Source organism: Ovis aries, chromosome 7, assembly GCF_016772045.2.
Source record: "Ovis aries strain OAR_USU_Benz2616 breed Rambouillet chromosome 7, ARS-UI_Ramb_v3.0, whole genome shotgun sequence".
NCBI classification, from domain to species: Eukaryota; Metazoa; Chordata; class Mammalia; order Artiodactyla; family Bovidae; genus Ovis; species Ovis aries.
The window spans coordinates 85,096,389-85,121,165 of NC_056060.1; the positions used below are offsets into that span (position 1 = coordinate 85,096,389).

At 39.9% G+C, this 24,777-nt stretch overlaps 1 protein-coding gene across 50 annotated transcripts in view; it reads left to right on the forward strand.

Moving 5' to 3' along the window:
• The first annotated feature begins 1 nt into the window (after nucleotide 1).
• Nucleotides 2–24,777, forward strand: part of TTLL5 (tubulin tyrosine ligase like 5) — a 311,118-nt gene continuing 286,342 nt past the window's right edge. For 23 of the 50 annotated variants that reach the window (XM_027972048.3, XM_060418366.1, XM_060418388.1 and 20 more), the window contains exons 1-6: nucleotides 2–402; nucleotides 1,684–1,851; nucleotides 7,725–7,831; nucleotides 19,651–19,733; nucleotides 21,041–21,147; nucleotides 24,598–24,728. In XM_027972048.3, coding sequence (XP_027827849.1) covers nucleotides 1,778–1,851; nucleotides 7,725–7,831; nucleotides 19,651–19,733; nucleotides 21,041–21,147; nucleotides 24,598–24,728 — 502 coding nt within the window. In that variant the 5' untranslated portion in view covers nucleotides 2–402; nucleotides 1,684–1,777. The remainder of the gene's footprint in view (nucleotides 403–1,683; nucleotides 1,852–7,724; nucleotides 7,832–19,650; nucleotides 19,734–21,040; nucleotides 21,148–24,597; nucleotides 24,729–24,777) is intronic. The other 27 variants (XM_060418367.1, XM_060418369.1, XM_060418374.1 and 24 more) reach the window with 2 other exon arrangements.

Below are 24,777 nucleotides of genomic sequence, written 5' to 3' on the forward strand. Positions count from 1 at the left end.
CAATCAGGGGTTGCCGCTCCGCAAACCTCACCCCCAACACGCTGCCCTTGCAGTGAACCCTCCTGTTGAGCGCAGCGAAACACTCCAGGTTCGGAGTCAATCTTTTTGGGGCGGAGAGGGAAAGAGCAGGAAAAGTAAGTCAAGACTTCTGCGGGGACCAGAGCCCTGTGCCCGCTCGGCGCGGCGGTGACGACAATTGTACGCGCCTGAAGCTAAGCGTCCTCCGCGCCAGGGCGCGGGCGCCTGCGCAGTGGGTCCGAGCGGGCGGTTGCTGGTTGGTTGTTGTAGTAACGGGAAGCCGGCTTCGGCTGCGGCCTTGAGCCCGGCTGGGGAAGGAGGAGGGAGGTAGGCGCAGAGCGCTGTCCCCGCCTGCCCGCCCCGAGCGATGGGAAGATGAAACAGGTAAACGCCTGCGCCCGCACTCTCCTCCTCGAAGAGAAGGGCGTCCCGAGTCCGGGCGGGCGCCGGCCGCTGCACTTCCCTCTCCTTGTCCGGGAACAGCTGTTGGCTTCCGGGCGCCCTGGGCTGAATCGTAGCGGCTGCGGCTCCCGCGCGCGTCTTTTACGTGGGGAGTATCTGAGGATCTCCCTGGGATGGGCTGAGCCATGGGTGGATCTGAGAGCCTGATCCCTTTAGGGAGAGGACACTCGGGAAAGTGCCCTCAATCTTCCGATCGCCCTGTCTGTTCCTGCCCAGCTCGCAGCCTAGGACAGGTTGGCATCCCTTCGTCGCTTGGAGGTTTAGTTTCTTTTGTATGAATTTAAGGGACTTCCCAACATTTTGGGAAATACTGAGAAATCTTGTTGGGGATACTCGGAAGAAAACCTTGAGATTGTTCCATACTGCCCATTTCGCTGAACATGTGTAGGGAATCCTTGTCGGAACTGGCTTTCCTCGCCCCCTATTTAGATTATCCCATATATTAATGCATAGAAAAATAAGGTTTGGAAAGATTGAATGGTAATCTTTGAGTAATAGGATTATGGTCATTCAAACATTTTCTTATCTATTATTTCTAGTCCGTCCTCAAACACACAATAAAATGTACCTTTTCTCTGTTAAAGTACTATAATTAGAAATAGGCTAATTGTAGTGTCTATTCGATATTCGGATAATAGTTTGTGATTTTCAGTAAGGGAGAATAGTTTTGAGAGCGTTTGGAAGGACAGACCCCTCTCCACCCCCCCTTCCTCTGCACCCCCCCATTTACAACCTTGATTCAGCAGAATATATTCATTTTTGCTTGTATTTATTTTAGTGGAATCATGATCGTGTTTTACCTATACTCTAAAGAAACATTTGGAAGGATCTTAAAAGTTGTGTTTTTCATTTTGGCTCATGTCAGGTTTTGCTATCAAGGAACCTATGTTTTAGGCAATCAGCCGCACATCTCAGATTTTCCTAAAAGTTAAGTAACCCTATCATTTTGGTGCACATTAGATTTAGTATGTAAAAGAAACACAGGAAACTTAATAGCTTCTCTTCAAATACACAGAGGACAGACAATATGTTTGAAAAAAATCTTGATCATTGTGCCATATGTGAGGCACTGTGAAAAAGGTAAGTTTCTAGAGGCTGGGCCCTGTTTACATAAATATCAGTTTTAGTTACATAAAAGATCACCATCAGTGATGAACAAAAAGACAGCTGGGTTATGTTTCAGATCCTTTGTCCCTCTTGCAGGAATCTGTGCCACCCAAATTGTTTGATCCAGTGAATGTGCAAGGAAAGGTCTCTGAGGCCCCGTCTGCTGACTGCATGACAAACTCTAAAGGAAATGCCAGTCGTGATGGCCCGGGACCTGGAGGAAACAGCATCATCCTCAGAGGATGAGGAGGTGGTAAGCCAGGAGTAAGTAATAGCAAGCCTGCTTTTGACCCTTTGCCTTCAGGTTGGAAGATAGTTCTTTTATTTTACTCCTAGCCTCTTTTACCCATATCCTTCCTTTGGTGTTATCTGACTCTGGTTTTAGTCTCCATACATGGTCTAATTTGGGATCTTTTTGGGATGACCATTAGCTGTCTGAAATGAGATAAGGCTCTGTTTCCAGCCTCGTGAGTGAACATCGCCCCTAGATGGTACAGGTAGTAGCTCTTAGTCGACTCTTGATCAGAGCTCCTAACATAGGAGATTTTGAAATTTTTAGAAGAAAAGTAGGTCTCCCAACACTGTGACATTGGTTATTTTCTCCAAAGCCTTTAGGATGATAGAGTAATGATAATCATAAGTTATTTGAGGAAGTGTGGGACAGGCCTTTAGAATTCTGAGGCCTGTGCTGTCTATTGAGACACATGGCTTTCTCAAGTTCTTTTAGATAAGAGTCAAGTTTCTTCATTGCTGGATTCTCACAAGAATATAAATGAAGATAGTGCTAAGTGTAGCTGCTATAGGTGATGGTAAGGGCTTTAACTGCTGTATCCCATTTAACAATAACATCTGAAGACATTATTATTCCCACTTAATTAAGCTCAGCCCCACACATATCAAAGAACTTCCTTGGGATGCATAGAGATTAAATGATAGGTTGAGATTTAGACCTAGATTTCCATGATTTTGCAACTCTTAGATATTTTGTCTCCTTTAATATTATTACATGACACAGACAACAAAGAGAGAATCTGGCTTAAAGATATGATTAGTTTTTAAGGTTCTGTGTAAGCACTAGGATTCATGTGCTATGTCATCTGAAAAGTGGGGATAGTATCTGCCAGGCTGAATCAAGTAGAATAGTTAGTTCAGTCGCTCAGTTGTGTCCGACTCTTTGCAACCCCATGAATCGCAGCACGCCAGGCCTCCTGTCCATCACCAACTCCCGGAGGTCACCCAAACTCAAGTCCGTCGAGTCAGTGATGCCATCCAGCCATCTCATCCTCTGTCATCCCCTTCTCCTCCTGCCCCCAATCCTTCCCAGCATCAGAGTCTTTTCCAATGAGTCAACTCTTCGCATGAGGTGGCCAGAGTATTGGAGTTTAAGCTTCAGCATCATTCCTTCCAAAGAATATCCAGGGCTGATCGCCTTCAGAATAGACTGGTTGGATCTCCTTGCAGTCCAAGGGACTCTCAAGAGTCTTCTCCAACACCACAGTTCAAAAGCATCAATTCTTCGGCGCTCAGCTTTCTTCACAGTCCAACTCTCACATCCATACATGACCACTGGAAAAACCATAGTCTTGACTAGACGGACCTTTGTTGTAAAGTGCCATACAAGTGTTAAGGCATTATTCCTGTAGGATTTAATATTGATTTTAAAGTATATTTCTTATACTACTGCAGAAGGTTATATTATTTAATTAGAAAAATTATTGAAGCATTAGTAAAGCTTTGGGAAAGGCTTTTCATCACTGTTAGGTCATAGAAAATAAGAGATTTGTAATTATTAATGTATTTGGGTCATTCTCATTCAGGATAATTAAATGGATAATTTCCTCTGGGCACTTTGCCTTTTGTGACTCTTTCTGTGTGCTTCCTCTTAGCCATTTCTCCACATTTTTAACTTCTGCAGGCATCCGTCTTTCTGATTCAAGATCTTCTTTTACTTCATGACTGTCCTTTTTATTAGTGGGCTTATAGGTTGAAACCAACAAGTATTAGATTGAATTGTATGAAATTGCTATTTAGGTAAGTCAAACACAGTCAAAATATTGAGAGCTTTAGATGACTCAACATAATTTTATTTTAGATGACTCAAACTAATTTTATTTTAGTAGGTACTCAATAAATACTTGCTGCCTGAATGACTAACTTAATGAATGAATATATGGCATATTTGTTATTGTATTTAGCAAGATCATTCATTTACAAGGTAAAACCTAAATTTTATTTTCTAAAGACAGCGACATGAGGACTGTTTTTAGTTTGCATAAGCTCCCTGTCCTTGGGTTGTGTCTGATTAACACTTGTTAGTGGAGGATACAAAGGCACATCATAGATACCTAGACCACCACTGTGAGCCTTCACCGTTTGGTAACTGAATGATTGCTTGAGGGGAGAAGCTTGCCAGATTGTGGTCCATCCTCATTATACCAGATGAGAAGACTGTAATCATAGGGGATCTAGTGGCAATTTTAGGAACTGCCATAACGTGGAAGTAGTGATAAATAACAATGTTATTTCCAGATGTCTGCAACAACTGTCATATGGTACAAAAATCTGTCATTTCAGATGGAGTCGAAGGGGCAGGTAATGCTAGTAGTACTGTAGTTTGTTGCTTATATTTGCAATTGAGAAGTGCTAAATTTCTAGTAGAAGTTAGTGAAAATACAGGTGTAATCCCACCCGACCTCACCCCAGTTCATATTGATGGACGTTTGCTCCTCTTACTTTTAAACTCCTACTGTTGAGTTTTGATTGTTAATGTTCCATCAGCTCATGTCTGTGAAACACTTGTTTTATACTTTAGGAATCTTAAAGTCAATCTTGTTCACACTTGGAGGAACAGGCTTAACATTTCTAAAGGTTTGGAAGTTCGAAGGTCTTAAATCATCTAGGATGTTGACTTGCTCCCAAGATGTCTCTCCATGGACGTCTGCTAGATCTGCTCAGATCCCGGGCTGTATTAAAGTATTCATGCTTTGCAATCCTGGACATTAGAGCTAGAAACTGTCCAGGCATCCTTGTTTTGCATGACATTGTTTGCAATAGTAAATGTAAAGGGGCTCTTTTTCTATATTTTCCTTGGGGATCCCAAATTAGAAATTTATACATATAAATGTGGAAATGTTCATTTGATATATAGGTTCTTTAGTCCGTAAAAATATCTAATTCTGATTGTAAAAGCTGGCTTTACATCAGTTAAAAAGATCTTCAACAAATGATGGGCTTCCCTCATAGCTCAGCTGGTAAAGAATCTGCCTGCAATGCGGGAGACCTATATTTGATCCCTGGGTTGGGAAGATCCCTGGAGAATGGAAAGGCTACACACTCCAATATTCTGGCCTGGAGAATTCCATGGACTGTATAGTCCTTGAGATCACAAAGACTCGGACTTGACTGAGCAACTTTCATTTTCAACAAATGATTATACAGCGAGCGCTACAGTTCGGAGAAATACATCTCTGTGGGCTGCAGGAGCTGGGGAAGGCCCCAGGGAGGTGGTGAGATGAGCTGGGCTATAGAGAGTGAGATTAGGTGACCAGAGAAAGCGGGGAAAGCATTTCCAGCATAGACATTGGGATGAATGAGGCTTAGAGGCTTTGAGTTATGTAGGCTGGATCCCAAGAGTGAATAATATCTATTCCTCATGAAATAACTGTTTAAAAACCAAAATGTTCTTAGGCTTTCAATAAAGTAAGTCATAAAACTAGTCTACTTTGGTTACTAATCCAAGTTTTTTGTTCTTTCATATCTGTAAAAGCCTAATTTCTTAATATGTCCTGGTTTCTGGTGTAAATGAATATTTAACGTCCCAGTTTTCAGTTTCCTAATCATTTTGAATCTTTTCCCTTTGTTGCCAACTGGTGGGAACATGCTTTTAGTGACAAAGCAGCGCCTGCCTTAAGTATTTTTAGGTCGACCTTACTGAATTAGCAGTTCATCTGCTACCTGTTTTCTCTTTTCAGAGGTTGTAAATGAAAAGATTCTCTGTCAGGGATGTGGCTTTCTACAGATAGTATGATTCAGGCCTTGGCTCTTGTCAGCTGTGTGTGCTTATTGTGTTCCTGACTCGTTTCAGACATTTTTACCTTTTATCAGTAATGCATCATTTGTAGGTGCTAAGGCACACCGGTGCCAGTTTGCAGCTAGAGGTGGATTGCCAAGGAACTTTAGTCAGTTTCCAAAGTTTCTATCTAAAGCTTGATAGCTTAACCTGCTTATTTTCCCTCTATCCTCTGACTTAGATGTGTAGTGGGGAAAAAAAAACGTTGAAAGGGATCATAGGAATTATCCCTTTTACAGGTGTTTAAGATGGTACTGTGCTTAGTCGCTCAGTTGTGTCTTGCTCTTCATGACCCCATGGACTGTAGTCCACCAGATTTCTCCGTTCATGGGATTCTTCAGACAACAATACTGGAGTGGGTTGCCATTTCCTCCTCCAGGGGATCTTCGCAACCCAGGGATCAAACTCAGGTCTCCCACATTGCAGGTGGACTCTTTACCATCTGAGCCACCAGGGATGTCGATTAAGATGGAAAAGAAAGCAAATCGCACACACAGACACACACACAAACCCTTCTTGTACCCTGTAAACACCATTTCTCTCAAATGGGCACTGTCACCCAAGTCAAATTGTAGGAACATTAAACATCCACTTTCCATTTCTAGGCAACAGGGAATGAACTAGGATAGTGGTCTCTGCTTTCTTCACTAAATCTCTTGGCAACTCATCCTAAGTGTAAAGCTGCCTCACTTCTGAGAATGGTAGCCTGGCAGCCTGTACGTTCAAAGCATAGATCTGTTTAAACCTGTGTTGGGAGAGTCTAGCTTGGCCCTGAGGTTTGTGGTATGGCTTTTTAAGGGGTGTGGTCATGTGAGTTTTTGAGAGCAGCCTGAATCTTTGGATTAATGATAATAAATAAATGGATCTTATTCCATATAAGATATTGATTAATTTTAATTCCTCAGGGGTTCAGTTGAAGATGTTTATGCAAAATATCACTGAAATGGGATTATGGAGATGGAGGAGTGGAAAGAACACAGACCCTTGGGTCAGATGCCTGTTCCCTTGCATAACCAGCTGTATGACTCTGAGGAAATTACATAACCTCTTGGAGATACCTTTTCTTCGATTCAAAGTACTGGCAAGAGGATTAAATGAGATAGTTTGATAGCTCTTAGTGTAATTCTTGACACATAAGCGGGATCCAGGTCATTTCTTTCCTTTCCTACCTCCCTGCACTAAGGCAGTTGAAGATTTTTCTAATCTGTACATTTGAGATTGATTTAACAGAGATTTCTGGAAGATAAGAGAAAGTTAGAGGTCCTCTTCTGGAAGAAAATACTGTTCCATTTAGTATAGGCTTGCTTTCAAACATATAGTCTTAATTGGAATACTTGTATTACTTTAGGTTTCCTAGCTCAGACTGTTAGTATGGGTGCTCAAATTGGCTTAAAAGGGACTATAGGGTGTAAAAGGGGTATGTCAGTTATTGTGATTATTTTGGTTTTTAGTTAAGATTCTTATCTGTGCCGGGGACTAAGACATAAATTGCCCTAAATAATAAAGGGAGTGTGTTAGCTCATATTTAGGAAAGACCTGATTCTGTACCTGCACGTTTGCCACTCAGGGTCTCATTTCTCTCATTCTCTCAGTCAGGCTCCCCTGACTTTCTCCTCTGCTCACAGCTCCAGGCTCTCCTTCCAAGGTCGAACAGTGACGATGGCACTTCAGACCTCATTCTCTTACACCATCAGGGGAGGAGGCCATCTCTCTGCAGCTGCTTCAGAAGAGAAAGAAAGTGTCACTCTCCTGGAGGGTCATACATGTCTCCCAGCACACTGTCTCCAGCTGCTCCATGCCCTCATCCCTGAGCCAGTAACTATAACCAGGGTGTGGAAAACCCTGATTGGCTGAAGTCAACCAAGGCCTGTCCCTGCCCCAGGGATGGAGTTCATCTGGAACAGACCACGTGATTGAGAATGGGAGAGAAATGGTTTCCTGTAAGACTTTTGGAGTGCTTGTTCCAGAAGAAGGGGAAAGGTGCTAAGCAGCTGACCCCGGTGGTCTGCTTCAATTGTTAATTCAGATTTTGAGCTGTGAATTAATAAGCCTTCTCTTCCGGTTGTAGAGATCATCCGTGCATCATGTGGACTGGAGGCTGCAGGAGAATTCCGGTTTTGGTATTCCATGCTGAGGCTATTCTGACAAAGGACAACAATATTCGAGTAATTGGAGGTAGGTATGATTTTCCCCAGAGAGGGCAGGGCTGGTCGTGGCCCTGATAACCTCACCTGGAGAAAGTGATAACCACATTTAGACAGGGAAAGGGCCTTGGTCAGGAGAAGATTCTCATGATGTTTTATACTTGAAAGGATTATTTATGATTCCTTAAACTGTTTTCTGCATATTAAATGTTTTCCTTGTTTTTTTAAGAGTTATGTGTACAAGTGTTTGTTTATGTTTTTTTTTTTGTTTTTAGAGATCATTGACGTACAGCACTGTAGAAAGTTTAAGGTGTATGGCATGGTGATTTAACTTACATGTATCGTGAAATGATTATCACAAAAGTTTAGTGATAATTGTTTTCTTTAATTATGGTTAAAATACACATAACAAAATTATTATTTTCATCATTTCAATGGACAACTCAGCGGCATTTGGTACATTGATAGTATTGTGCCGCCATCATCGTTTTCTAGTTGGAGAACATTTTCATCTAAAAGTAAACCCAGTATCCACTGATCAGTCATTCTACAACCCCTCATGCCAGCTCCTAGAAAGCACTGGTTTTTCTGCCTCCATGCCGTTACCTACTCTGGATATTTCTTATAAATGGTCTCATACAACATGTAGCCTCTTGTGTATGGCGTCTTACACTTAGCATATTTTCAGGGTTCATCCATGTTGTAGTATATATCAGTACTTCATTCTTTTTGTGGCTGAATAATATTCCGTGGCATGTACAGACATGCCACATTTTGTTTATCCATTCATCAGTTGATGGATAAATATGAAAGTAAAAGTCGCCCAGTTGTGTCCAACTCTTTGCGACCCTGTGGACTGTATGGTCCATGGAATTCTCCAGACCAGAATACTAGCGTGGGTAACCTTTCCCTTCTCCAGGGGATCTTCCCAACCCAGGGATCAAACCCAGGTCTCCTGCATTGCAAGTGGATTCTTTACCAGCTGAGCCACAAGGGAAGCCCAAATAATATTCCATTGTACAGATATACCACATTTTTTTAATCTGTTCATCAGTTGACGGATAAATGTTTCCCTCTTTTAACTCTTGTAAATAGTGCTACTATGAACATTCATGTACAATCTTTTGTTTGCTTTCAGTTCTCTTGGGCATATACCTAGGAATGGAATTGCTACATTGTATGGTAATTCTGTGATTAATTTATTAAGGAACTGCCAAAGGATTTTTCAGAGTGACTGTACAATTCTACATTCCCACCAGCAACATATGAGAGTATCCTTACTAACATTCATTTTGTTTTTTTAGAATATAGCTATACTAATTGGTGTGAAGTGGTATCTTATTGCGGTTATGATTTACGTTTCCCTATTACTGTCATTGAGCATCTTTTCATCCCCTGTGGCCATTTACATATGTTCTTTGGAGAATTGTCTATCAAGGTTTTTGCCTATTTTTTAATTGGCTTGCTTGTCTTTTTGTTGTTCAGTTGTAAGAGTTCTTTACACATTCTGGATACTAGAACCTTATCAGAAAAATAATTTCCAAATATTTTTCCTGTTCTGTAGTTTGTCTTTTCATGCTCTTGATAGTTTTCTTTCGTGGCAGAAGTTTTTCATTTTGATGATGTTTAATATATCTACTTTTTCTTTTATTGCTTAGACTTTTGGTGTCGTATCTAAGAAATCATCGCCTAACCCAAAGTCATGATCCCTATGCTTTCTTCTAAGAGGTTTGTAGTTTAAGCTCTTACATTTAGAGCTAAGCAGTCTTTGGATGTGTTTTGAATTAACTTTTTACATACTGTGAGATAAGGGTCCAGCCTTCATTCTTTTACACATAGATAATCCCCCGCATGGGTAGTTGAAGTGACTGTTCTGTCCTTGTTGAATAATCTTGGGATTATTGTTGAAAATCAATTGACTATTGAACGTATGGGTTTATTTCTGGACTCTCAATATTCTGTCATTCTGTATGTTTATCCTTATACCAGTGCCATATTATTTTTTGACTGTATCTTTGAGCTAAGTTTTGAAACTGGGAAATGTGAGTCCTCCAAGTTTGTTCTTCTTTTTCAAGTTTGTTTGTTTGTTTTTTTGCTATTCAGAGTCCACTGCAATTCCATATGAATTTGGGACCAGCTTTTTCATTTCTGCAAGAAAGGCTGTTTAGATTTTGGTAGGGAGTACACTGAATCTGCAAATTGCTGTTGGAAGTGTTGCCATCTTACGTTTAAGTCTTCTAGTCCATGAACATGGGGTGTCTTCCTATTTATTTAGGTCTTCTTTAGTTTCTTTAGCAATGTTTTGCAGTTTTCAGCATGCAAGTCTTATAGCTCCTTGGTTACCATTATTCCTCAGTATTTTATTCTTTCTGATGCTCTTGTAAATGGAATTGTTTTCTTAATTTCATTTTTGAGTTGTTCATTGTCAGTGTGTAAAATACTACGGATTTTGTATACTGATGCTGAACTCATTTATTAGCTCTGATAGTGTGTGTGTGTTCTTTAGGATTATTTCTATGTAAGATCATGTGATCAGTAAATGGAGATTGGAGATTTATCAATCCCTCCCTCTCTCCCTCCTTCCCTCCCTTCCTTACCTGGCTAGAACTTCCAATACAGTATTGAATGGAAGTGATGAAAATGGGCATCTTTGTCTTAATCCTAATCTTAGGGGAAAGGTTTCAGTCTTTTACCATTCAGTTTGATGTTAGCTCCAGGGTTTCATAAATGCCCTCTATCATGTTGAGGAAGTTCCTTCTGTTCCTTAGTTGAGTGTTTTCGTCATACAGCACTATTGGATTTTGTCAAATGCCTTTTCTACATCAATCAAGATGATTCTATGTCTTTTTCCTTTATTTTATGAATGTGGTATGTTATGTTGATTGACTTATGTATACCAAACCAGCCTTGCATTCCTGAGCTAAATCTCACTTGGGCATGGTATATGGTCCTTTTAATATGCTGCTGGATTTGGTTTGCTAGTATTTTATTGAGGATGTTTGCATCTATATTCATAAGGAATATTGTTTTCTGGTTTTCTCTTAATGCCTTTGTCTAGCTTTTGGTGTCAGGGTAATGCTGGGCTCATAGAATGGGCTCCTTCATCCTCTTTGAAAGAGTTTGAAAAAGATTGGCTTTAAATGGGCTTCCCTCGTTGGTAAAGAGTTCTAGTTGGTAAAGAATCTACCTGCAATGAAGGAGACCTGGGTTCGATTCCTGGGTTGGGAAGATCCCCTGGAGAAGGAGATGGCAACCCACTCCAGTATTCTTGCCTGGAGAATCCCATGGACACAGGAGCCTGGCAGTCTACAGTCCGTGGGGTTGCACGAGTTGGGTGCGACTGAGCGACTAAATCACTGCCGCAGCTCTTTAAACGTTTGATAGAGCTCACCAGCGAGGCATTCAGTCCTGGGCTTCTCTTTGTTGACAGACTTTGGATCACTGGTTCAGCCTCTGCTTGTCTATTCCATTTCTTATTGGGTCTGTTTTGGTAATCTGTGTGTTTCTCTGGGCTTTTTGTACATTTTATTCAGTTTATATAATTTTGTTTGCATATAGTTGTTTTAGTGTTCTTTATACAGTAGTAATATCCACACCTTCATTTCTGATTTTAGTGATTTGAATCTTTTTTAATGTCATTCTAACTAAAAGTTTGTCCACTTTGAGAATCATTTTAAAGAGTTAGCTTTTAATTTTGCTTATTTTTGCTGTTGTTTTTCTATGCTTGTTGTTTGTTGTTTAGTCACTAAGTCATGTCTGACTCTTTGCTACCCCATGGACTGTAACACGCCAGGCTCCCCATCCTTCACTGTCTCCTGAAGTTTGTTCAGAGTCATGTTCAATTAATCATTGAGTCAGTGATGCTGTTTAACCGTCTTATCCTCTCCCACCCCCTTCTCCTTTTGCATTCAATCTTTCCCAACTTCAGGGTCTTTTCCAGTCAATCAGCTCTTTGTATCAGGCAGCCAAAGTATTGGAGCTTCAGCTTCAGCATCAGTCCTTCCAATGAATATTCAGGGTTGATTTCTTTTATGATTGACTGGTTTGATCTCTGTAGTCCGAGGGACTCTCAAAAGAGTCTGCTCCAGCACCACAATTAGAAAGCATCAGTTCTTTGGCACTCAACCTTCTTTATGGTTGAACTCTCACATCCTTACATGACTACAAGAAAAACCATAGTCTTCATTTCATTTACCTTCACTCATCTTTGATTTTAAGCAGTGCTCTGAATCCTGGCATTAGCCTGGAGCTGTCTGCAAAGGTCACATCCCATGCATCTGAACTTTTGTTCTATGATATAGTGGAAAGCATCTTTACATGGGTTCTGAGTCAATACTTCAGATCCCAGCTTTGGCATTTACTAGCCGTGAATCTTGTGCAATCACTTACAGTCTCTCAATCCATTTCATTATTAGTGAAATGGAGATAATGGCTACCTTGCAGGCATTGTGAGAGTGAGATCACGTTATGTTTAGCACACAGTAGGCACTCAAACTTTGTGCCGCTTCCTCTACTTGTTGAACAAGCTCTACTCTACTCTGAGATGACTTTAAGGTCTATCCTTGCCCCACAGTAAGCCAGAGTTCAGAGGAGGATTAGCACCTGCTTCTGGGATTTGAATTTTCCTCCCTCCCCAAGGGTCCTGGTGTTCTAATCCCTGCAGCGAGTTCCTAGGTTACCACTTAAAGGCATGTGATTCATTCATGTTCACAGAAGTTGAAGTCACTGCAGATTTACTAACATTTGCTGAGAATCTCGCTCTAAATATGGTTAGAGTCAAAACATCAAAGGTGGGTTAAAAACAACGAAAGTAAATAATCCTTCCCTCAAACATGTTTCTTTTTGGTTTGCTTGTCACCGTATTCTGTGGCAATAGGTAGACCCTTCTTTTCTAGAATATCTGACATTTATTGGACATTAGCATCCATCAATGTAATCATGCTATTATTCAAGCAGTCACAATTTTCTGGAGCCTATAAGTTTTTAAAATTTTTCCTGTGTTTTAAAAAAGCCACTAAACTTGTTTTGTCAAACATTGTTTTTGAATTTTCTACATATTCCCAACTCCTTGAAGTTTAATAATTTTCTTCACCTTCCTTTATGAAAAGACTAATTTGAATGTGTTTTATTAGTTGCTTCCTGAGATTTCTGGGTTGTTAAACACTCTTGGTCTGCTGGTGTTTTTTTCCCTCTGTCTTAAAATATAGCTGACATAGATCTGCTCAGATCATAATCCTGGATTAAATCCCTTGAGAAGTGTATCTAGGGCATTAGTTATCTTCTGTTGATCTTAGAGTGTGAGATACCAACCTTGTTTTTTCTGTTATTAAATGTTTCATTGAATTCACTGTTAATATTTTTCATATAATAAGATTTCATATGCTTTATTTGTGAAATATTCCAGGAATATGTTTTACTCACCATATCCATGTTTTTTCAAAATTACATGCTTTGAATATTTAAGTGGAATTGCATTTTAGAGGCAACGGATATTTTCACTTGAAAGTAATCTTTTCCTGGAATGAAGCATTTTATGTTTTGCCCCTGAATGTGTCAGTTTCATCAGTTTGCATTTGTATAGACTAGTACTGTCCAACAGAAATATGGTATAATTCTTCAGTAGCTTTATTTAAAAAAAAAAAAGCAGAAATAGGTGGAATTAACTTTAATAATATATTTTATTTAATCCAAAATATCATTTTCACATTTGCTCAGTATAAAAAATTGTGACGATATTTTACATCCACTGTGTGTTTTGCACTTTTAGTCCATCTCCGTGTGGTGCAGAATTTTCACTGGAAGCATTTGGTCTGTGTTTGGATTTCATAAATGTTATAGTTTGAAATTATAGTAAATTCCTATGCTCAAGTTGTTCCAAATAAGTTTTCCAACTTGTCCTGAGGCCAAATTGAGTATGAGTTTCAAAATTAAAAATCAATTAAAGTTAAATAAGATGAAAAATTCAGTTCCTTTGTCATTCTAGTCACCCTTCAGGTGCTCAAGTTACACGTGGCTAGTGACTGCCATAGTCAGCAGTACAGGGCAGGACCGAGTTTTCTGACAGGGAGGCAAAAATACACTGTGTTGCCATTGAAAAGGTTATTCTTGAATTCTAAACTTATTCTTAAAAAGTTAGTTTTATCTTCCTTCTAGTCCCACAAAGTCCTTAGAGCACGTCACTACTCTCTAGGTGCTTCTGTGCTGGACGTTAGATGATAGGTTCCTTGTTTGCCTTTTCTGTGCTATAGTTAGTTCTGGAACTTCCCAGGGGTCCTAGTACTTCAGATTGTCTTTTGGGATGCATGTGAGTGGTTGACGAGACAGTTCTACGGTCTCATAGTGGAATTGATGCGATGTGTGTTAGAGTCTTAGGTGTTGGATATTTGGCAGTTTGCTCGCCCTGCCTCTTGTTTTTATATGGAAGAAAACATGGCTGAGGTCGTTCTGACTTGAGCAGTTGGTTAATTCAGTTTAGAGTTGCAGTTCTCCACTGGATTCTGTCTGGGGAGAGGGAGCCCAGGCGTACCAGGTATTGCTTGTTGATTTATTTATTTTCGGCTGCACTGGGTCTTCACTGCTGCTTGGGCTTTCTCTGGTTGCGGTGAATGGGGGCTGCTCTCTAGCTGTGGTGTGCGGGCTTCTCTTTGCGGTGGCTTCTCTTGTTGCAGAGCATGGGCTCTAGGGGGTGGGCTTCATAGTTGTGATTCATGGGTTTAGTTGTTCTGTGGCCTGTGGGATCTTCCTGGACCAGGGATCGAACTGATGTTCCCTGCATTGCAAGGCAGACTCTTAACCATTGGGCCACCAAGGAAGCCTCAGATGTTTCAGAAGAAGTCCAAGTGTATAACTTACTATGTATCCTGTGTATCAGTATATATATTTGTAGCTATTTTGCACTGTGTGTTGTTTTTTTTTCCACTATACAATATTTTTTCCTATGTATCAGCAAACTTTGTTTTTCTTTTTTTTGGCTGCACCTTGTGGTTTGTGGGATCTTAATTTCCCAACCAGGGATTGAACACAGCAGTGAAAGCGTCAAGTTCTAGCCGCTGGACTGTCAGGAAATTGCCTTATCAGCAAGCTTTCTTATTCTAAAAGCTCAACATATATTAATTGATTCAATGCTTTTAGCTACCCTGTGAGATAAGTCCCTTTGTTATCAACCTCATTTTATAGGTGAGGAAATTGAGCATAGTGAAATTAAGTAACTTATTTAAGATGACAGGCAGGAAGTAGCAGAGCCAGAAGTTGAACCTTGGCAGTTTGACTCCAGAGATACAGTTTTCCATACACCTTACTGATCATCTTCCCTGTGGCCTGGGGCAGGCACTGTAGAGCCGGCAGAAAATCGGGTGCAGTCCTGGTTCCCAGCAGTTGATGTGTGCTTAGTCACTTAGTCATGTCCAACTCTTGCGACCCAGTGGACTGTAGCCCACCAGGCTCCTCTGTCCATGGGGATTTTCCAGGCCAGAATACTGGAGTGGGTAGCATTTCCCTTCTCCAGGAGATCTTTCCATTTTCCCAACCCAGGGATCGAACCCAGGTCTCCCACATTGCAGGCGATTCTTTACCATCTGAACCACCGGGAAGCCCAAGAATACTGGAGTGGGTAGCCTAACCCTTCTCCAGGGGGTCTTCCTGACCCAGGAATCGAACCAGGGTCTCCGGCATTGCAGGCAGATTCTGAGGCTTGGGCTTTTTACATGCAAAACTGAGGATGTCAGTGATCAGTTACTATAATGAAAAGACCTGGTTTTATTTCATTTTTCTGAACATTTTATTAAAAAAATAAAATCTCCCACGTTATGAGAACAGTACAGTGAATTCATGTGTCCTGTTTCCTAGCTTCACGGTTATTAACATTATTATTAACATTTTGTCATGTTTGCTTCTCCCTCTCTTTCTGTCCCTGAACCATTTGAGAATTAGTTCAAGTACATCACGCCTAAATACCTTATTCAACAAGTTTATCCTCAGAACAGGGGATCCTCTCTATAACCAGAGTGCATTGATAACCCTCAGGAAATCTGCCATTGCTGAAACCCTCTTGTCTAATACATAGTCTCTGCCCAGATTTCCTTATTGTTCCAATTTTGTCCTTTATCTTGGTCCCCCTCCCAATTGAGTATCCAATCAGAGGTTGCATTTAGTTGTCATATTTCTTTAGTCTCCTTTATTACCTACATCCATTTAGTGGATTTTTTTTTTTTTGTCTTTCATAGCATGGACATTTTTAAAGATTCCAGACTAGTTGCTTTGTGGATGTCCTTAAGTTTGGGCTTGTCAGATTGATTTCAGGTTAAAGAAAGTTGAAAAATTTTCAGGACTATCACTTAACGAAGCCATGTGTCACTGAGTGCATCACATTGGGAAGCATATGGCATCATTTTATTGCATTATTAGTGATGACAAGTTAAATCGTTTGGTTAGATAGTGTTTACCAGATTGCTTCATTCTAAAGGTACTCTTGTCTCTTGTTATAAGCATTCTCTGTAGTGATGTTTTGAGATGTCTGAATAACCTATTCTCCACTTAGCCTCTCACTCATTGGTGTTCATTGATTTTTGTCTGAATCACTTACTATTACAGTTTTTGTAAAATAGTGATTTTATATTTCAGTTTGTCCTTCTACATTTATTAGCTGGCCTTTCTGTAAAGAAGAGCTTCCCCTTCTATGTAGACAGAATAATAATCTTCCAAAGATGTCTACTTCCTAATCCCCAGAACCTGTGAAAATGTTACCTGACTTAGCAAAGGGGAATTGAGGTCATAGAAGGAATTAAAGTTGCTAATCAGCTAACCGTTAAGATAAGGAGATTCTTCAAGTGGGCCCAATGTAATTACAAGATAGGCATGGAATGCAGTGTGAGAAGGACCAGGCCTGCCATTGCTGGCTCTGAAGACAGAAGAAAGGGACAACCAGCCAGAGAATGGGGGCAATCTCAGAAGCTGGAAGAGGCAAGGAAATGGATCCCATCCAGAGCCAGTAGAAAGGAATGCAGCCCTGCCCATGCCTTGACGACACTTGTATTGGATTTCCACCCTAGAAAACTAGTATAGCTTTCTCACCTTCTTAGCAGTATGGATTCATGGGTGGTTTTCTCTTTTATAAGTGAGTTTAAAATCTATTTCTGTCAGCATTCATTCTTATATTCCAGTTGCCTCAAGTTTGGCTTTGGGAGCCCCTTCAAGACCCTGTGGCGTGTTCTCAGTCCTGTGACTGTTCTCTTTCTTGGGATAGCAATATATTCCACGTTTACCTTGTGCTTTCCTTCCCAACTTGAAACCAGGACTCAAACTCCAAAAAAACTTTTTAAATTTACTGTGATCATTGTAGCTCCAGAAACTGAATATGTGCCCTGGATTAAGCTATGTCACAATCTTAACAAATATACAAAATTGAGCAAAACAGTATGAGTAAATTAAAATTTCAATAAGTAATAAACATAAAGTAGAAAAAATAGAAATGCATTTCTTAATATATGAATTGTTCATTTACAAAATTAGTTGGATCGTTTATCCATAGTTGAATATTACTTATTGCTAGAGTGAAACAGTTCAGCTAATTCCTCTGCATATTGATCATTTTTATAGAGGTAAGCTCTAGGAAACCTTAGCACACACACACTAGAGCACTGCACTGTGCTGTTTCTTATACTTCCCACTGCTTTTCTCATAACAATATTGTAAAGACAGTATAATAGTGATTGACCATTAGGAAAACTCCGTACCTGGGCTTTACAAGTTTGCTGCGGGAATGAGAAGTATGGAGTATCTGGCCTTATGGTTCCAGTCCTCCTGTGTCTGCTTGGCATGGTGTTCCTGCTAGGGCTGGGCAAGTGGCAGCAGGGATTTATGAATGTTTTCACATAAAGTTATAAAAAGAAATGCTTATCTTTAACTCTCGAGGTTGAATTTTGTTCCAGAGCCTGTTCATATGTTTCTGTATTATACTCACTCAGAAATTGTTCAGTGTGCAGTTCTTTTAAAAAATCTTTCTGCCAAATTCTTAGCTAACAATTTATAGTGATGTGTAGAAAGAGATTGAATATAATGGGCCAGGGAAAATGTTAGTCTTTCGAGGTATATAGAAGCCTCACACGATTACAGACATTCCTCTTAGCCAGGAGCGCAGAGTGCTCTCTGGGGCCTGGCAGGAGATGAGTGAGGCAGGCCAAGTGGTGAAGGTGCTGATCCCGGACAGCGAGGGTCTGTATTGACAGGAGCATGTGCTCGTCTCTGCTTGACTGTTGCCTTGCCGAAGGGCGAGCCCAGGGTTGCCAGGGTTTTCAAGAGAAGTTCAGAAATCTATATTTTTATATGAATTCCTCCGATTGCAAAAGATTAGAAATTTAATTTTTTTTTAATTTTTAAAAATATTTTTGATTCATTTATTTGGCTGCACGGGGTCTTAGTTGTGGCACATGGAATCTTCGATCTTTGTTGCGGCATACGGAATCTATTATAGCTCCCTGACTAGAGATCAAACCCAGGCCTCCTGCATCGGTGGTGTGGAGTCTTAGCCACTGGACCACCGGGAAGTCCCTCAATTTTATTCATTTATTTTAACAGATTAAATTTTTTTGTTTTTTTTTTGGCTGTGCTGGGTCTTCCTTGCTGCACAGGTTTTCCTCTAGCTGGGGTGAGTGGAGGCTACTCTCTAATAGCAGTGTGCAGGCTTCTCATTGGGGTGAATTCTCTTGTTGCCGAGCATGAGTTCTGGGCCATGAGGGTTTCAGAAGCTGTGGCATAAGAGGCTGAGTGGTTGAGGCTCCCAGGCTCTAGAGTACAGGCTTCATAGTTGTGGCACACGGGCTTAGTGGCTCTGCGGTGGCCTGTGGGACCTTCCCGGATCAGGGGTGGAACCTGGGTCTTTGCATTGACAGGCAGATCCTTTATCCCTGAGCCGCCAGGGAAGCCACCCTCAATTTTTTTTCTAAAGCACAATGAGGAACGAACAAGCCAGGTCTGCAGATTGGTTTCGGTCTGCGCATCACCAGTTTATCATATCTCTGGTCTAAGATATGCTGGTGATCAGAATTGTTGCACATGGGGCTATCTAGAACAGGGCTTCCTAGCCTTTTTTGGTGTAGTGAGTGGTGTCGGCAGTATGGGGAAGCCTGTGGGTCTCTTCTCAGACTAATGTCTTTTAGGTGTATTTTAAAGATACACAAGACTACAAAGAAAATAAATTGTATTGAAATATAGTCTCAGAATATTTTTCAAAACCAAGTTTGTGATATGTATGCTTTTTATTAGTGTGCTAAATAACATGACTTAGTGGTAGGTCTGTTAACTCTATTAATTTTTAAATACTGTGAGAATAAGGGATTCTTTGGGGGGCTGTGCCTTGCTGCTTGCAAGTATCTCAGTTCTCCAACCAAGGACTGAGCCCAGGCTGCCGCAGCGAAAACCTACAGTCCTAATCACTGGGCCACCAAGGAACTCCTGAGAATAAGGGGTTTTCTAAGATAACTGAACAACTGTAAAAGAATCTTAGAGTACTTGCTGTCTATGGGTGGCAGGGTCACAGGCACAGCTAGTACCATTCTGCTTTGTTGCTTACATTCCTGATTGAAGGTACTGTTAAATTGCAACTAGAAATTACTGGAAACAAGGATGTCATTTCTCCCCCCACCCCCACCCCATGTTTTGTGAAGCTCCGTGAACCTCAGGTTCTCTGGTTAAGATCCGCTTGTTCCAAAATAATCCACTCATTAGTAGCATAAGAATAGCAGTATAATGTTATTTTGTGTAATTATGGCAGCCACCATATTACTGTTTATCTCTTTTATTCCTTTCTCCACAGTTAACTTTCCTGTTATTGAGCTTGATTCTGTTTTTCTTTAGAACGTTATCACTTGTCTTACAAGATTGTACGAACAGACAGTCGCCTGGTACGCAGCATTCTGACAGCCCATGGATTTCATGAAGTAAGCTCATTTTCATTACCTTACCTGATTTGCTCAAAAGCTGAAAATCCCAACTACCTAAATGACTATGATCTAACAAGGCTAGCTCTAGAAAGTACATGGGACCCCTACTTAGAGATGATGCAGAATTTGCACTGACTTTCTGAGTGGCTTTACCATGAAATACATGGAATACATTTCCACAAGATTGTGGGGGGGTTTTTTGTTTTGTTTTGTTTTTTAATTTTTTTCCTTGCTATGTTTTTTAGGCATGGGCTAGAGGCAGAGATATCCATAAGGAATTGTTTAATACTCAGTTAAAGCTCTTTGATTACAAGCAACAGAAACAGACTCTGCCTAACTTAAACCAAAAAGGAAAGGAATTTGTAATAAAGATGTGCATAGAGTGGGTAGCAGAATCAGAGGAACAGCTGAAAAAGCAGGCCTTTGAAAGGGAGACTGCAATAGCCCCAGGGATCCGGCAACAGAAGTCTTCAGGACCAGCTTTGCTGCTGTGGAATGAATTGCCTCTATTCATTGTCCTTGTGCCTTTCTCCACTCAAGAACTGCACTCTGGAGATGGAATGATTGGACTAGCTTGAGTCAAGGGTCTACTCCTTGGGGGAAAGGAGGGTGGGTGATTGGCAGGTTCTTTAAAACCTTAGGAGTATGTTATTCCCAAAGAAAACTGGGAAAATGGGGATGTTGGTATCAATAGGGACAGGTAAAAATGCTGGACAGACTTCCATTGTAGATATTTTGAGACAGTTGATAAAAGTCTAGTTGCTCACTTCTTATCTTAGGTTGAGATGTGAAGTAGATATTTTGAGGAAGTTCTGATACCAGTTTATATCCTGCCTTTGTTGATCTTTTATCTCCAGGCCTTAAAGTGGTACCTGCTGAATCAGAGGCAGAGGGTACATAATTGTTGAATGAATGAACAAATGAATTCTAGTGAATGAATGAATTCTGAGTTGGTATAAGGTTTTAGATCTGATGTCACTTTGTACTCAGCATCTGCAAGGACAGTCTGATAAGGGAGTCCTCATCTCTCACTTTGATATGTAAGAATATTAAGAGGTATCATGGACTTCTATAAAAGAGTTAATTCTACTCTTTGCAGGTAGTACTTGTCCAGCTCTCACAGTTCTTTAAACTTGCTTATCCCCGTGTTCTTACACTCAGCTTTTTTGTCTTACTAGGATCAGATCCTAATGGGCCCACCCCCATGAGTGCTCTGTGGGTGAATAATCTCTATGGCTTTTTCTTCCATTTTTCTTCCAGGGGCTGTCTGGTGGTTCTTATCTTGTCTTTTTATCTGCCCTTAGGTTCATCCGAGCAGCACTGACTATAACCTAATGTGGACAGGATCCCACCTGAAGCCCTTCTTACTTCGTACCCTCTCTGAAGCACAAAAGGTTAATCACTTTCCCAGGTAATGCTCTTGCAGCTACTTTGCTCCATTTAAAGGTACCTGACATTGAGGCGTGTAGCCAGCAGAGATAATTAACATCTTTAAAAAAAAAAAAGGAAGTCTGTGATATAGGGCAGCCGTCTCTAAATCAGACTGAGGTGTTCACCTTCCTGGATGTAGCTGAAGACTTTGCGAGGGCTCTGTAGGATGGATGGTTTTAAAATACACTACTCTGGATTGCAAATCCCATAGATTCTCTTTCCTCAAATCGAGCTGCTTGTGAGCCCCTCAATGTGGCTAGATTCTCACCTCTCACCTTCTTTTTCAGTTACTGTTTTGCCCCTTTATAAAAGAATAGCCCACCTAGATTCTTAATATGTATATTATGCACAGATGTAAAACTTTCCAGAGTTCCAAATATGGAATGAAAAAAATTGATGTTTACTCCAGGTAATAGTATAATGAATCTTTTAGCCTGTTAGTGATTTCTATTTCTTTGCTTTTTAACAGAGTTAAAGAAGGACATGATCAAGTTGTCAGCTGATAAATCATTAGATATCAATTTTAATGATAGGTCATCTTATGGCTTTTGACTTATAATTAGTAAATAGTTCAAAGAATTGAGGATCATTGCTGTATTAAACTTCTTCCAGTCTCATTGGTTAATGTCAGCCTCGAGAGGCAATACTGCTTAGTAGCTAGAAGCAGGAGCTCTGTAGCCAGTTTGCCTGGCCCAGATCTCGGCTCTGCTGACTCTTGGGCAGGTGAGCTTTCTGAGCTTCAGCTTCCTCATTTGTAAAAAGAAGATACTAATAACACACACTTTGTAGGACTATAGTGAGGATTTTATGTATCAAGATCTGAAGTGCTTAGAACATCACATGCCTGCCACATAGTAAACACTATATATAAGTGTTAGCTATTATGTTTCTCAGTGTTTACATCTATGAAAAAGAAAACAGGAATAGAATTGATGCTGAATCCCCTGCTTTATTCTAGCAGTGAGTAATATTCAACGACAGAGAGATACATGGCCAAGATTCATGGCCTGTGGGGGAAGAGGGCAGGTAATCTCATCTATCTAATGAAGAGATGCAAATCTAATAAAAATTTTGTTAATTGCTCAGTGGTTATGTTATATTTTATTTCCAGGACTTATGCCCCAGTTACTCACTCAGGAAGTTTTCTTTTTAAGCACTTCATGTATTTTACTCCTCATTTTTATGAAATGAAGTTTTCTTCTTATTCAGTTCTGCTGTCTCATATTCAGTTCATGTGTATAAATACCAAGCTTATGCTGTCTCTGATGTAAAATAATTTCTTCATCATCTTAGATAAGTATGTATTTTAAATCTTTTCAACAGGTTCCAATTTTATTTTATATTTGAGCTTCATGGGCAGAAAATAGTTTAAACCTTAGTTTCTTCCTTAATGTCTGGAAGATGGGACTGGTTTTCTAAATGGGCGACTGGTTAGTTGAAGTAAATCAGATGCAGCTATTTTAAGGAAATATTTAAACAGTCTTAAAATAGCCCACAGTAGAGACTGCATTCCTAATGCCTGTTAGTAATATATTATTTATTTCAATAGCTTTTGAAATACGCTGTAGGTATATAGGAATTTCATCTCAATTTGAACTCAGTATTCATAAATTCTAACCTATGTTTTCTTGACTCCTGTTTGAATTGGAGGAGCTCAGCTGACTCATGTACAAGAGGAATGCAAACACTTAAAGTGTTTCCAATATTAGTGTGCACTCTTTTAATGTAACTTTTTATTCTAAATAATTGTAGACTTTTAGAAAAGTTGCAGAAATAATAATACAGAGTTCCTTTGTTTTCTTTACCTGGTTTTCCTTCTGTTAACATCAGCTATAACCATAGTGTAATTATAAAAATGGAGAAATTAATTTTAGTATGATATACATTATAATCAAAAGTTACAGTGTTTATGGTGTTTTGATGAATTGTGTACTATGTTCCTGTAACGATAGGTCAATATATGTATAACAGACACAGCCTTATGATCACAGGAAATTAAAAAGTATTAAATATAATTTGTATGCACATTTTTCTTATAGAAAAGGTATAATATAATGTAAAAGACACAAGCACTGAATCTGTTATGTTAGGCTAAGCTGTTTGTGGGAAACGTAATGGAAGAAGTAAACGCAAGGATGAAAGGAGGGAATCATGTCTGGGTGGGAGTATGAGGGTGGCTTTTGGGGTGCTGGGAATGTTCTGTGCTCAGTGGTGGTCAGAGAGGTAGACTGAAGTTTATCATGCTCTCATTTGTGACTTGTTTATTTTCCTGTTTATATGTTAATTTTAGTAAAAAATATAATATTTTAAAAAGTGAAATATTTACTGATGAGGAGAGCCTTTTCTTTTATAATACTTTGAAAATGCACAGTGGCTATCCTATTGTTATTGAGGTTCCCTTGTATATACTTAAAAGGATACTGTTATAGTTTTATTTTAAAACTATATTTGCCATTCATTAGATCCTTTGGAACAATTAAAGTTTATGATGAAAAATCTTACATGTCAACTAAAAATATACATGGTTTCCCAAAATTTGTATCAGGAGTACCAAGCAAAAATATTTGGAGACCACTAATACTGGGTAGCTGTACGAGAATGTGTTGTTTTTCTTATCCTCTGGTTCAGTGTTTCTAATTGCTTAATGATAAGCATCACTGGGGGTACATTACAGTCACAGGTCTTAACCGCAGATTCAAGGAATCACCATTTCCAGAGAAGGTGTATATTTAAAAAGCACCTTCCAGGTGCTTAATCTTTCTTGGTAAATATATTCCTAGAAAGTTATATACTTTAAAAGCAATGAGTGATCCATATCTCAGTCAAGTTCAAAAATCACTGATTTAGACCAAATCAGTTTTCTGGACCATCTGTAGCAAAATCACCTGGGGTACATGTTTAAATGCAGAATGCTAGACTTCATCCCCCAATTTTGGGAGATGTGATCTTGGAACATTCATTTTTAAGGAACTTTTATGAGTGATTCTTATGCACACTAAAATTTGAGGACCTCTGCTCTAGATCGAAGGAGGACAGTGGGTAAGGAAGAAGTGTTGGTGATACCTAGATCTGGCAAAGAAACCTTTGATTTTAAGAAATCAAAGTGAAAATTTTGAACTGAACAACAGATGGAATGTGTTTTTAATGGTTATAGCAAAGATTCTTGGATGGTCTTTAAACAGTGCAACAACCCAGAGACTCATGAATGCAGTCATGGCTAACTGAAGCCCGTCTTCGTAGTTTGCCAGCTTCTAATCCCTGATTGGTAGCAGTGATTGCCCTGGTTTTAAGGTGATCATTTCCTTGACAAAGTGATAGATTTGGGGTATAAGACTGTCCCCAGTAACTGCTCATGAACTAGGAACTCTTTAACATAGGAAAACCTCTGAGTCATAGTTTACTGAAATGGAAATGCTTTTATGAAACTTAGGTCATATGAACTAACCCGGAAGGACCGACTGTACAAAAACATCATTCGAATGCAGCATACACATGGATTCAAGGCTTTTCACATCCTCCCCCAGACCTTCCTGCTGCCAGCTGAGTATGCGGAATTCTGCAGTAAGTGCTTGACTCCTGGTGCCCCATCCCCAGCCCCCAGCCCTCATCC